The sequence below is a fragment of the Montipora foliosa genome, unplaced genomic scaffold (assembly GCF_036669935.1).
Source record: "Montipora foliosa isolate CH-2021 unplaced genomic scaffold, ASM3666993v2 scaffold_432, whole genome shotgun sequence".
NCBI classification, from domain to species: Eukaryota; Metazoa; Cnidaria; class Anthozoa; order Scleractinia; family Acroporidae; genus Montipora; species Montipora foliosa.
The window spans coordinates 1-15,000 of record NW_027179737.1 but is presented as its reverse complement, the minus strand read 5'-3'; the positions used below and the strand labels follow the sequence as shown (position 1 = coordinate 15,000).

The 15,000-nt window shown below is 39.5% G+C and overlaps 1 protein-coding gene and 2 pseudogenes across 1 annotated transcript; 1 reads left to right on the top strand and 2 right to left on the bottom strand.

The window, feature by feature from the left end:
- LOC137988857 (uncharacterized) overlaps window positions 1–676 on the top strand; it is a 2,779-nt pseudogene extending 2,103 nt beyond the window's left edge.
- Window positions 677–971: 295 nt separating this feature from the next.
- On the bottom strand, window positions 972–2,172 carry LOC137988856 (uncharacterized; annotated as a pseudogene).
- Window positions 2,173–13,161: 10,989 nt separating this feature from the next.
- On the bottom strand, window positions 13,162–13,836 carry LOC137988855 (serine/threonine-protein kinase 17A-like). The gene has a single exon (XM_068834812.1). It carries the CDS (start codon window positions 13,834–13,836, stop codon window positions 13,162–13,164), a length of 675 nt encoding a protein of 224 aa, XP_068690913.1.
- Window positions 13,837–15,000: the final 1,164 nt, after the last annotated feature.

Below are 15,000 nucleotides of genomic sequence, written 5' to 3'. Positions count from 1 at the left end.
TACTGCTTGGTCAAAAATAATTATTATGAACCAGTGAAGCCTTTAAAGCTTCAACATACATGTAGTGATCACCATCTATTTTCTCCTGGCAGTGTAATACTTAAACAAGCCCAAATCATGAGAATAAAGGGATTGATCACCAAAGACAAAATTAATTGGCTTGTTTTTTCAAAGAACCTCTCACAACTGACAACTACAACACATGTAGGGAACCTACAGTGGTGAGGAGAATTTCTGTGATTATATTGAAGCTTTAAAAGTTGAGGAGAGTTGAAGTTACATAATTTCATGTAAATATGATAAGAAGTATATTGTGTAATCCTTTTGAAAACAATGATAAGATCCTTATTTTTCAATTTTCAATATAATAGCTTACGTAAAGACCTTAGCCTGAACTAAGAAAGTCAAAGAATTGTCATTTAGATTGTGTACATAGAATCAAAACTGGAATTGTGGGAACTCTGACAAGAATGATTCCAGTTAAAATTTGCATACAATCAATTGTTAGGACAGGTTAAAAAAAACAAAACAAAAATTGTTCAACTGAGCACCATATTTTTCTTCATAACATCTCTTTAGAAAAGGATACACACAAAGGAGACTGATTTACCCATCTTGCAAATTTATATGTTAATTTTGGGTACATTGTTGTGGTTAAATTTTGATCTGTTTATATGTAGAATGTAATATTTTCCTTCACTGTTTTCAGTTGAAATATTTTACATGTATTAATCTCTATCCCCTGCCTGGTTGGCATTTTAAGCAGAAAATTTACTTGTTACAATGAAAGCAAGATCAATTTAACCCTTTCACTCCCAGAAGTGATTAGTATGTAACTTCTCCTCATAATATCAATTCACTATTCAGCAGCCAGGTGATGAGAATGAATAAACGTATCACTCAGATGGTGTTATTCTGATCAAACTCAAATTCTCTTAAGTAATATAAAAGGGGATGTCTAGCAGCTAGAAAGGAGAATTACTAATCCGATCTTGGGAGTGAAAGGGTTACGCACTGATGATGGGGTCCTGCATGTTGCACAAAATGGCACACACACACCACATTTGATTCACTACCCCAAAGAGGCTCAATGGAATAACCCCATCAAATATCAGAAAATTCTTCACCTTATTGATAGCCCTCTCAACATGGATTCTTAAGCTAGCAATTTCCTGTGTTGCAATCACATCTTCTGCTGACATCTGATGAGACATTCCCAGGAAAGGAGGAATATTTAAGGAAACACCAAGGGGAAGAATGTCTTCAATAGTAAAGCCCTTATCTGCCATTACAGAGTCCCCATTTGAAAAGGGAAGGTTCAAGAATCCACTTCGCTCTACTATTTCCCTGTCAGATATGCTCCCAGTGTAAAGTTGCCCAATAAATGTAAAAAACCTTTTTGAGAAATTCCCACCAGTGCCCTTAAAGTGGTATGGTGTTTATACGAGCTAAACAATTCACTATTTAGAAGAAGGCTACTAGGCATTTCACATCGCACCTCCGTACAGTCAATGATGACCCTTGTGCTTGGATACTTTGCCTTAAAGTCCTGAGGCATTGTCTCGTCTACTAGTTTTCTGGAAGGCCAAATATTTATATGGCCAAGTTTCATATACATATAGTTAATCCAAGAAATGAAAACTCTGCTTACAGTTGGCTGAGAAACATTAAAAAGATGAGCTAAATGTAATTCAGCAAAACCTTGTCTTTATAGCCTACACAATGACAAAAAAAACTCGTCTACTGGTTTTAGAGACCTTGGTCTCCCTTGTTTCACAGCCTTTGCACTGCCAGCAATATCTTTTCCAGACAACCAGTACTTGATGTTTTCTCCCCCGGCGCCGGGATCTAAATAGTCGTACAGGGCCATCATGGTCTGATGGTTAGGAAATCCAGTATAAAATGCTACGAGCGAGTCATTTGACTCGATGTTTTCAATGAAAACAACTGCGCCTCGAGTTGCTCATATTTCTGCTCCAGATCGGCAACTTTCTTTTTCAATTTCAAAACCAAGTCCTCTAGATCTTCATTTTTCACGTGAAGTGCGGATAGTTTCTCTTGCAGCTCAGATATTAACAAATCTTTCTCAGATTTCTCGAGGAAATCAGAGTTAGATTCTCGGTCCGGTGTCTCTATTTCCGCTGTTTCCGGAACAGACGAGGCGCCACCCATGAATTTTTGCACACAGCTTCGCTGCTTTCGTTCACCGAATGCCTAACCTCGCTAAATTCTGACTCTAAATTCTCTGCCACAGTTGCAGCCGTGAAGCGTGGAGTTGGTGGTGGTCGTTTGCGAGGAGAACTTCGCTTCCACGCAAAGATACTCGGCACAGCTCCTGGTTTGGGCCTAACCTTGTTGTTAAGACTCCTCTTTAAATCTTCAGCCTTAAAATGCCTCGAGCAAACTCTGGTTCCTTCCTTTATAGAAAAATTCGGCCCCACATCTCTTCTTATAGCATGGAGCCACTGTTTTCTTAGGTTTACATCATCTGGCAAACGAAAGAAGGAAACTTTTTCGCCCGTATCTTGGTCTCGCTTATCCTTCTTCGTGCAGAGCGGGACGCAAAAATGTGTTGGCATCTCTCAGCCGATCTCCAAGGAGAAAAAGGTCCTGTCGACCAAAGTTATACCCTACAGAGACTAATAGAAAACGCGTTCCAAACTAAATTGTGGCGTTACGATTTAGCGATTCTCGGAGAAAGCTACAAGGTTAACTCTGAAAATCCTGTATCTTTAGGAGTGAACTAGCATATCTTGTCAGAAATTTTTTGTTGAACGGAGGAATCTCTTACGGTTGTTCGGAAAAAGATGCCAAATTAGCCGAAAGGGAAAACAGAAAACTAAACATAATTAGAAAACTACTGACTTTCACCGCCGATTATTTGCACTGTTTGCTCTGAGATGAAGATTCCTTGCACAAATTCAAGGTGGAATTCCATAATTGACCATAATTCACACTGAACTGCAAAATTAGTTCGACAGAAAATATTCTCTTACACCATCAGCCTGGCCCTATTTAACAGGAACGGAAAAAGGTTTAGAATTTCTGACCCTGTTCAACTGGGACGGGAAAGGGTTCAGAATTTCTGACCCCATTCAACAGGAACGGAAAAGGGTTCAGAATTTCTGACCCCATCCAACAGGGACGAGAAAAGGTTCAGAATCTCTGACCCCTTTTAGCTGGGACGGAAAGGGTTCAGAATTTCTTTCTATGCCCTGGATCTGGAAAATTTGATGGATTTCAGCTGACCTATTAAATTGAAAAGGAAGGACTTTAGATAGTCTGACTTCATAAAAACAGAAGATACGAATTCCCTGTAATTTGCATCATACGATTTTAATAGCTTCCTGTATACAAAAAATTCTTGCAAACACGTAATAGAATACAAAATAATTTAATTTACAAATTCAAGAGGCATCAAAGAAACTGTCTGCAGCATTAATTCTTTGACAAAACTTTGTTGTATTCTTTAGACAAGCTTAGCGTCATAATCAAATAACTATTGGCCGATTTTATACTAGAGAGGCATAATCCGTCCAGAGGAATTATGCGTCTCTCATGTTATTCCTCTAGTGTAAAGCCTGGACGAACCATAAAAAACGCGTAATCTGCCTGGGATAAACTTGGGCAAACAATTTTTCTGCGTCTCTTAAGGCCGGTTTACACGGTGCGACTTGTAGGCCCGATTTTTGGCGGCGGCTTTGAAAAAAATCGGGCCGACATAAAAAAACTCTTGCTTTTATGTCGGCCCGATTTTTTTCAAAGCCGCCGCCAAAAATCGGGCCGACAAGTCGCACCGCGTAAACCGGCCTTTAAATTCGTCTAGTATGAAGACGGCCAAAGGACGCACTTTAGTTCGTCTTCCAAGACGCACTAAACTGGAAAGTTGGTCCAGACGCATGACGCGTCCCGTGCCGGTCTTTATACTAGACGAATTTAACGGAGGCAGAAAAATGTTTGCCCAAGTTCGTCCCAGGCGAATTATGAGTTTCTAGTATAAAAACGCAATCGTCTTTGATATACTATCAAACATCATGACGTGATGCACAAAAGCACAAAAACGCGAATCACCGGCCGCTTATATTATACTTAGTAATGCTTACTGGTATGGTAAGCATACATTAATTGTAAATATGGCACCTCTTCATGATCAAAAAACATTAGAGTGTCTGGGAATGTAAAGAGACAATTAAGAACAGGCCAAAATAATAACGTCCACTTGCCCTTGGAAATAATTTTTAGAGAGCATCTTACTCACCAGAGGTGGCGCTTTCATCAAATACTTCAAATATATTGGCACAGTGAAGATTTCTGGTTTACGGAAAACTGAATTGTCCTCTTGGTGGCGTGCTGTGTGAGAATTGGTTGGACCATGTAGAATCTAAACTATGTTCAAATAGCTCAAATTAATCAATTGATAAATCGTGACTACTCGACGTCTCCATTTTAGATCTGAGTTTGGACAAAGAGAAGATTTCCGAGATAAAGTTTAGTAACGCCATGCACAGTGGTTAAAGTTCAGAAGTTGACCGAGCATGCGACTGACGTCACCTTTTGTTTGTCTTTGAAATGCGGCAAACTTTCAAAATCAGGACGTTTCCGCTCTATTGTATCAGAAAAATAATAAATGAACAGAGAAACCCTTTTTTTATCGGAATGACGGCAAAGAAAAGCTCCGGAAGAGAAGCTCGGTTGCAACTGTTCACTTATTTGCGTCGCTAACACAAAGTTAAATTGGAAAACTAAAGACCTATGCCAGTGACGAGTCTTCTGTTAATTTAACCTGTCAGATTTACATTTATGACATGTTGCAGATCGATCTGTTGCTTGTCTCGAATTTTATAAATTTGAGATTTTTTTGTTAAAAAAAAAAACACAAATTTGTTTTCGTTTTATTTCGTGGCAAATGTTTAGATATTTTCTGCGTCTACCACACAGTCAAACGGAACGATTGTTTCTGTCCGTCGGCTTTAGACTGTCAACAGCTGTCAAATGTCTCAACTTTTATTGATTTCCGGCCCAATGCAAACGAGCGTGTAAGGTTAGACCAGCCATACACGTGCTCTCCGCGTCGAGTATTGAAAGCTAGTTGAAATTTCAAAATAAGGCCTACCAAAGAGAAATTGTGGACGGTTTTAACAACTGAGAGAGGGCAAGTTTAAGTTTTTATGAACGGTGTTCCCAAGTACGAGTGGAGAAGCTATGGGATTTTGTGTGAATTTTGTTCTTCTGCTCAGTCAGGAAAAGGGATGACCAGGTACGTGTAGTATTTCGTTTTAGTCATTCACTTAGGACGCTTATTTGACAGAGCTGACCGCGCAAGCGGGAATTGGGAACTAACACACTTCGAGGATGACATGTACTTCTCCAGAAGAATGCCAGAGATTAATACATGTATCATGCAAGTGTTCCTTCAAATTGTGGTATTTTCTTTGCAAACCGACGGGTCTGGCCGCGGCCAGTTCTGACACAAGCGCCTCAACTCAGTTCCGCAATAAGTAGCCAGCGACATGAGTTGTTGCCCATACAGAAAATGGGTTCAGAATTTCTGACCCCTGATAATTCAGAGAAACTATCCTTTATAGTGCCTTTACAAAAAAAGGGTTCAGAATTTCTGACCCCTGATAATTCAGAGGAACTATCCTTTATAGTGCCCATACAGAAAAAGGTTTCAGAATTTCTGACACCTGATAATTCAGAGGAACTATCCTTTATAGTGCCCATACAGAAAATGGGTTCAGAATTTCTGACCCCTGATAGTTCAGAGGAACTATCCTTTATAGTGCCTATACAGAAAATGTGTTCAGAATTTCTGACCCCTGATAATTCAGAGGAACTATTCTTTATAGTGCCCATACAGAAAATGTGTTCAGAATTTCTGACCCCTGATAATTCAGAGGAACTATCCTTTATAGTGCCTATACAGAAAATGGGTTCAGAATTTCTGACCCCTGATAATTCAGAGGAACTATTCTTTATAGTGCCCATACAGAAAATGTGTTCAGAATTTCTGACCCCTGATAATTCAGAGGAACTATCCTTTATAGTGCCTATACAGAAAATGGGTTCAGAATTTCTGACCCCTGATAATTCGGAGGAACTATCCTTTATAGTGCCTATACAAAAAATGGGTTCAGAATTTCGGATCCCGGATAATTCAGAGGAACTATCCTTTATAGTGCCCATACAGAAAATGGGTTCAGAATTTCTGACCCCTGATAATCACAGGGTGAAATAAGGCGTTTCCGTGATTCGGAAAAATGACGGAAACACGATACTTCAACTTTCCGTTATGTTTCCGCAGGGCGGATACAACGGGAAACTCGATAGCGAAAAACGATCATAATGTTTCGCGTTTCCGCAGCGTTTCCGCTGACTGAAACGCGTACGAGTGTTTCATTCGTGTTTCCGCAAAACGGATTCGCTCAGAAAATCGAGATTTTTTCCAAGGGGCTTTCCTCTTTCGGCAAAATGAAATGGCGCCAGTTCAGCGTACACGTTTACTACTGAATTTGCGCTCTAAACAATACCTGGACAATGGTTCATACATACGACCTGTTTTATAAATATCTTCCGAAAACGAAGGGACCGAATGAAGGCTACGGATGAAAAAACTTCACACAGCATTATACATCTCACTTAATCACGGTATAGTTGGAAGCAAGGAAAGCGCTAAATATTAGGACAACCGATAAGTTTTATTAGTACTTACAGGATTACACCAGCCATGTTTGGAACTCAGCCCAAAACCCCAAAACCCCTTAGGATCCGAAAACCTCTTTGTGGACCTACGAAAATTTAGCGTATCAAACGAGTTGATAAGGGAAAACGCTCGAAAGGTCAACGACGCAGCATCACAGTTTCTTAGAAACTTAAGCCTTAATTCCTTTCTTAATCAGTGGTCTACGTATTCTAAAAAACTGATCATGTTCAGAAACACCCAAAAATACGCCCAAGACTGACACAATTAAATTCGATTCAGAAATAACCTCACTGAGTTTAAAGATTTTGCTATCAAGCTTGTAAGTGAGAAAAAGCCTTTGAAGCAAGTCCACGTGACTCCTAGGGGTATATGATGTGATAAAATTACTCCCATCTTCCCAGGAAATGACCCTCAAATGTAAAGGGTTGGCTGAATTCAGTAAATTACTTTGTAGTCACGCGTATACCGCTCGCGCAACGTTATTTTAAATCACGCGTTATAACATCAATCCTACTTACAACTGATGAAGGCTTAAGAATTAACCGAAACATTAGCCAAAACGTCCTAAAGAACCACCCACACGTATATATTACAAGTCAGTTACAAACATTAACATTTTCAACGAGGTATAATATAGTTCTACTTTATAGTGTCTCCTTGATCTTTGTTTTAAAAACCTTTGACATCGGAGACCCAGGGGCAGTTGGTCAGAACCGGACGAAGGAATCACTACCATTATCAGGACTGGCAAAGGTCGTCCCGTCCTGGCTGGCTGCCCAGGGGTTACCGAGAATGAATTCATTTGTAATACTTGCAGCTTCTACAAGCCTCGCAAATATCTTTCCAAGTTTCAATTGAAATGCAAAAATACAGACGGAGTAATACTGGGCCGCAAAAAGATATATCAGAGTCAAATAAAGGTCTTCTGGACAAGAGGACACACGATTATAGTGTCAATGTTCTGATGCTTCCTATTTATGGCAATGAATCGCGATTGTATTCTCTGCACAGGGATAAATGTTGCAGCACCTGGAAGTTTAAAAACTTTTGCATAAAACACAGAAAGTGGATTCCTAAATGGCGTGCGGCCGGAAAACTCTTTGAACCACTGCACGCAAGCAAAACAATGATGGTATTGCTGCTCATCAATTTCAAACGAATGTTCAAAATAAAATTTTACTCTCCCCGGTCTGCTATGCCCTAAAGCAATTTCGCCTTCCTCTCCAACCCATGAAGCCATAACTCTTGCGTGCTTATAAAGGCGACTTTCCATACCGGAGCTGAGGCGTTCCTCGCCAATACAGAGAGACGAGTACTTTTTGTACGTGGAGTTGAGATGGCCAATACGCAGGTCCATCGACGGATATAGACTGGCATAAGTACTTCTTAACTGAATGATCTCATCACTATCAAAGCAACAGAGACGATACCGACTGGGGAGTTTGACCATGCTCAGATCCGTCCATAAACTGCAATTTGACAAAAGTGGCCCACTCGTGGCTTTGGACCACGCCAAAGAATTGGTTTTCAGTGCCTCCACCACACCATCAACGAGGTTTGTTTGGCGCATCTCACTGCACACGGGAAGAAAAAAATCCTGAAAATCCAAAGGCATGGAATACTGAATGTCATCAAGGGCACTCATAGTCAGGAACCTTCTCATAAGCTGGACTTCCACCTCTCGGTTGTTCGTGTGGAAGCTTCCTAACAAGCCGTTGTACCTCTCAAAACTGAACAGCCAAAAGCCATAAACACTGCCATAGTTCTCCACACATTCTCTTATATGAAGGTGAAGGTGCATATTAGGTGTAACCACAGTCCTGCCATACAGCGATTCAACCTTCCTACAAAAGTCTAGAAGCTTCTGGTCTGCGATAAGGAGATCTGATGTCGTGATGCAAGGTTTACAAAGGTGACGGCAGGCCAAGACAAAATTTTGCCAACATTTAATATGATCCTCACCCAAAACGCCTTCAAGGGCGTACAGTGAGTAATACAACACCCAGTTCTTCCACTGAGATGCGGTAAAACCACCATAATTGGAGCTTATGTTCCCAGGTAGGCGCCCAAGATCAGATGGAGCTTCGACTGTCTCGATGCGTTCCTGAACTTCTCTCAATTTGTCCTTTGTCAAAATGTCATTCTCGCACCAGATTTTAAAAATTTTCTTGGCCGTTCCTAAAAACAGATTGTGCATTGGATCAATCACACACATGGTAACACTACCATAATACGGCAACACCAATAAACTTGTATATCTTGTACCAAGTGTAGATTCCATCTTTTTCCTCTGGGTTTTCGTTCTGCACTTTTCCACCTTTCGAGCGTTTCGTCGATGGGAACTGTCCGTTCTTCTGGGCCATGTGCTGCGATCAAATCCGCTGAAATCCTTTTTTTCACCGAAACCACCCGGGAAAAACTTGTCACAGTGGGAACAACCACGATTTGCACTATGGCCAATAAAACCACACAATTTGCGCGCAGCGGGTATGTCTGATGCGCAACAAATGAGTGCAGCACGTATATCCGCTCCTTGAAGGGGCGCCTTTTTGGTCTTGACTTTAATGCCACGCCACAGGGCATTAAGTTCGTCCACCAATGGATTAATGAAAGAGTTCAGTGACTGTGGTTCTTTAGAGAGAGCTGGGATGATTCCCACTATAATCACATTTTCACGCTTAAATCGTTCAGAGCGAGGTAGATTCATGACGACCATGTAAAGTACTCCAACAGATACGTCTTTGCGGCGTTTAAAGGGTTGAAACCAGTCTACATTAAGCATCAGGCCAAACCTACGCGGTAGTGAGAAAAAATCAATGTTATTCCATCGATCAAAGGACTTCCAAACCTTTCCATCGTAAACATCGCCATATAATTGCTCATCAGTTTGGCGCTCGCGCCAATGTTCACAGTCGTCCTCGAAGTTTGGACGTTTCATAAATGTTTCAAGCACATCGATAACACTCTTGTAACAGTACACTTTCAGAGGATAATACTTGGGCGTACCGTTTTTCAAAATGACTTTCTTCACAAGTTGACTGCCACAGGCCTTTCTTCTTCTTGACCTTGGAAAGAGAACATTATCACAAACAATTGGCTGGACTTGATTTCCGACTCTTCGTAAGCAATTTTCTGGTCTGTACAATTTTGTACACTTGGGGCATACGACATATCTCTCAAAGCTGTCCCTATCGATTCCTAAAATCCTTCGCAAGCAGTACATTGTTGATGGTACAAGAGCGGCTAGCGTCAGAACAAACTCGGCTCCTGCGCCATTTTGAATAACTCCTCCAACGCAGGTCAAGAAAGTTTTCATGAATTTCAGCAGTATAAGAAGCGCATTGTCGCTAATCAAATAGCAGTACTGCCACACGAGCAAAAAATATAATGCCCATGTAAGAATGCCCTGCACTTGATGAGACGGACCTTCAACAGGTTCGGGCAATGGGAAGCTGTTTCCATCTAAGTCAATAGCACCAGCTATATCTTCAATTAAATCAGAGTCCTCCACTTCATCAGCACTTTCGTCTTGCCCACCATCCGAATCATCGCTCAGGCTCTCCTCCGAGTCTGAAATTTCATCTTCATTTACACTGGTTTCCTGGGGTAAAATCAAAGTCAAATGGAAAGATAAGTTACAAGTATGGCTGCCAGTTGCGTTTGCGTACGAAAGGACACCAGACTGGAGTAACTGTTTACTGAAGTAAACAGGAACACCCAACGAGAAACTTCGGTGAAATACATGTACATGTATGTGTTTGGGAGAGTAAACCTGTTGTAAGAATATCGGAATCTACTTTAACAAAAAAGATTCGTTACAGGGAAAACAATCCCTCGCGTTTTCGAAGGGATATTTTCGCTATTTTTGGCGCTTGCAAGGGCCACCTTCCCATTTCATTTTTGCGGGTCAACATATTTTTTTTTGCTGGGAAATTCTTAGAAGTCAACGTTCTGCTCGCAATTTCTGAATGAAGATGCCATTCCCTAACAATTCCAGGGACTCACATTTTCAGCTAAGATCAAGTTCTTCTAGGCGATTAAAACACCACTTTAAAACAGTCTTTATACGCTACGTACAAAAAAGGAGTTAGGGTAAAAGAAATTTGTTACGTACTAGAAATGGCCTTGAAATTGCCCTGCACGTCTTTTGGCTCAATTTGCCCTCGACCAAAGTAGCTATTAAAGACAACTTGGCTGAATACAGTAATAGCTATTGAAACTAATTTGTGTCAATTACTCCTTATTAGACAGAACGATGGCATTTCAGAGAAGCTGCATTAAATAGGTACAAGAGGTGGCTACTGTCACTGTGCCTAAAGCAAACTATTGTTGAAACCAAAAACGAGCAAAAGTAATCAAGCCTCTCACAAACCCTTCCTGATCGCCCGTCCAAAGAACAAGTTTGAAGTAATAAATTATACAGTACCTCATCAGTTGAAAGTGTGTTGGATGGCAAATCAGCAACTTCACTGAAACACGGCTCCACCCCTTTTGAGATAAAAAAATAAGAAAAAGAGAAATTTAGTTCATGGAATAGAATCGCATTTAAAATCAATAAGGTCAAGCGCTGTTCTGTTAGCTCCTACAGCTCACGTCGTAACCAGGGTCTCCTTTCTCGTAGTGTTATTCTTTATTGCCGTAGACTTGCTCAACTCTCATTATCTCTCACTCTTACTTGGGCCAAGCTTTAGTGTCTTATCTTGCAAAAACCATTCATCATTGAGGTCTTACCATGAGTTTCATCACAAGAAGGGACATCCTCTTGACGCACTTGTAATAATTGTGAAGGGAAATCAGATTCATCTGAAAAAAGAATTGGTTAGTTTAACGATGCAAACTGAGGGGAATAAACATTGATTTCCATCACTTTAGGCTTACAAAGGAAATTATTCAACTAGCCAGCAGTTTCCTTGTTGGTATTTTGAAATGGATTCAAAGGAAGGTACACTCTAGCTTGCTACAATTCTAATTGCTGGGTGTACCAACATTGCCAATAATTTATCGATTGATTCAATCAGTCATACAGCTATAAAAATATCACACAAAACCATTAGACCTATGAGCACAAGTACAGTAACCTTGAGGTAAAGATGGTTACTGAATTTTCATAATAATTTTTTTTTACCCACCATCACTGGAGCTTGATCCTTGAACACCAACTATGAGGTCTCCCATGGCTGTCCATTTGTTGGTCACATTGCAGAAAAATTGACGTTTGTGCTCATGATATTGTCTTTTAGACAAGAAAGTATGGCAATGACCACATTTGATTCTTTCTCCATCCGCAGTTGAATTCTTCTTTATTCGTTTTCTCTTTGGCATGATGAGAAGTAGCTTGTTTTATTGGATGATCTTTCCACTGTTATAAAGCTCCGACTGCAATAAATAAATGCATTTACGCAAAACCATAAAACAACAAAATAACTACAACAACATTATTGATAGCCGTCACCATACTAGTACCAGTCTAAGAATGAGTGCTTTGAAAGTCAATGGACAGTGTGGCTTGCAAGGTAATGTGACTTACAGTTGTATGGTATGAGTTGGTTAAGTTGAAGTGGTTTGTCGTATGAATTAAATATAATTAAAGTAAATAAAAGACATATTTCCACACCCAGAAAAGATCAGCGGAGAGTATTTTTCTTCTCTACCTGAATTGGTTTCAGCTGTGGAAAGGCTTTTCCTTAAAATTTATAAAAACGTAAGAGTTTTATTGAGTAAATTTTCATGCCACATTAGTGAATTAATTATCGGCACGTTCGGTGCGACTTTTTTGGTGGTTAAAGCTCATCGCTTCGGGCTTAAGAATGCAGAAAAACATCTTTGCAACTACAGAATTTCAAAATTTTTGAGGGCAGCATGCCTTCAGACCCTCCTAGAGGGGAAGACCCAGAGGCCCTTCCTAATACTTTTTCCGGGTGTTAAACCCACATGCCCTCCTCCTCCAAACCTAAATGAAACCCTGTATATACATGTACATGTTTTCAAATCATTGTTTTCCTTTATTCTCTTTGATCAATCATTCACTGGTCAATGTTACAACTTACTTCCTTTCTGATCACTGCACTACACGTAAATCCCTACAAATCATCTGCACCCCGCACAATGTGAAATAAACCACAAGTATACATATATATTTTTTCACTTAAAACCTATGAAAAGGACAATAATTATAATGTAGCTTTAAGTTCTCTTTCATTTGTTTACAACACTTAAACTAGTTGCTACATTCACAGCAATATTCATCAACCACAAAATTAACCATTGAAATCTCAAAACTACTTTTAAACTTGTAAATGTATGACCACAATTATTGTTCTACTGAACATGTAAATGCTTCCAACATAATATAGCTATAGCCTGTAAATACTGAAGCAAAATTGCAAAGGGTTTACACCAAGCTGTACAATCATACAGGTAAGCTGATAAGCTTATGTGGCCAGAGTTAGATTTTAGCATTATTCAAAAGCATGCACAATGGTGGCAAGTTTGTCAAGCAACATGACATCATTAATTCTCTTTGATGGGTCCTCATGGCAGCATGCTGCAACGATATCTTGAGGAACTACGGTAAAATGAAGCTTTGCATTCATTCTCTGGAAAATTTGGCCAAGTGAATACATATCACTAGCATGGGAAGGAGGTTGCTTCCCAGCGAGAACTTCGGGTGCTATGTGAGAACATCTTTTCCTTGATGGACCTTGCTCAAGATTTCCTGTCTTTACTGTGGCTTCACTCACTTTCACACATTTGCCATAATCTATGACTATTGGCTGCCAAATAGGTTCTTTTTCACACAGCAACACATTATTTCCTTTAAGATCATTATGGATAAACCCCTTAGTGTGAATGAAGGACAGGGCCTCAGTGAGCTTCAAAAGAATTCGTGACCACAATAAATAAGATAGCTCTACAGTATTTGCTGCATCACTAAGAGTGACAACTTTGCCATCTTGAGAAAAGTACTCCATTATGATCATGAGACTTGTGTCCTTGGTACAAATGCCATACAAAAAGGGTACTCCTGGATGGTCTCCAATTTCATGCATTGCAGTAGCTTCTCTTATTAAATCTACTTCATTGGCATGCCCTTTGAGAATTTTGGCTGCCACTTCAATGCCACGGTACATCATTTTTTGCACACATCCATAACTACGTCCCCAAGAAATGAGCAGTTCCTTCCAGGAGAGTCAAGTTACATGGATCAATCTTCCGAATAGCGCTACTACAATCTGAATCCTTAGAAAAATGCTTCTTCGAAAACTGAATGCTTTGATGTACTCGACTTTTATATTTACTGGAAACATTACTCAATCTGTAATCCATTTTCTGCTCTTTTTCAAGCTCCTCTGCACAAATCTAAATTTTCACTTGAAGAACCCTTCTTTTTTTAATCTCTTCCTTTAGCTGCATGTTCACTTTTCATTCTCAGCAGTCACAACATCAATATCAACTGGTTGAGTCACTTCTTGCTGGCAATTACTTGTAGATGCCACCTTTCTCTCCTTCTTTCTCTGTTTGTTTTTCTTTCTTCTTTTTATCAATGACCCTTTGGAGCGACAATTTGACTTCTTTGTTTGTGCTACATCCATAATGAGCCCTAGTTATTTAATGATCAAAACTCCCATTGTCAACAATGAATTTCAAACAAAACTGTTAACAATGAAGACAACCAGAAGCAAGACAATGAGATTCACATGTACAATGTATGTATACAACATGGCTAATCCTCAAACAAAACGCAATTTTTATATAGTAGTAACAAAATTCTTGTGCTGTACTTCATTTTAATCAATTGATTTCCCAAGTAACTAAAGCCAAAATGTCACCATCGTGATGAACAGCAACTCCCCTACAGAATATATCAGTTTTCTTACACGTATTATTGCAAGGTATCAACAGTCTATACAATAAAATGTCATAACCATTGTAATAATGTTTTAGTTTTAAGTTGGCAGATTGCAAGGTTTGTATTACACTGTAATGTAGATAGAGCGTTAACAACATAAACTCTTTCTCATCACAGAGTATCACTTCAAGTAAAACCAGGATGAAAACAATGGCTATTGCAAAAAATCACTGTCTATCTCCACACATCAATATTTTAAGCTTACAGTCCTCAGTCTCATCAAGTACCATTATAACGTAAGGTTAAATGTAATTTATCTATTGGTAGTCCATGTAATGTTATTTTTTTACAGCTATCTACCCTGTATTTAACTATACAACAAGACACTACAGATAATCCTTTCATTATCACAGTGACTAAATAATGCAATCTGAAAAAAACTGATAAT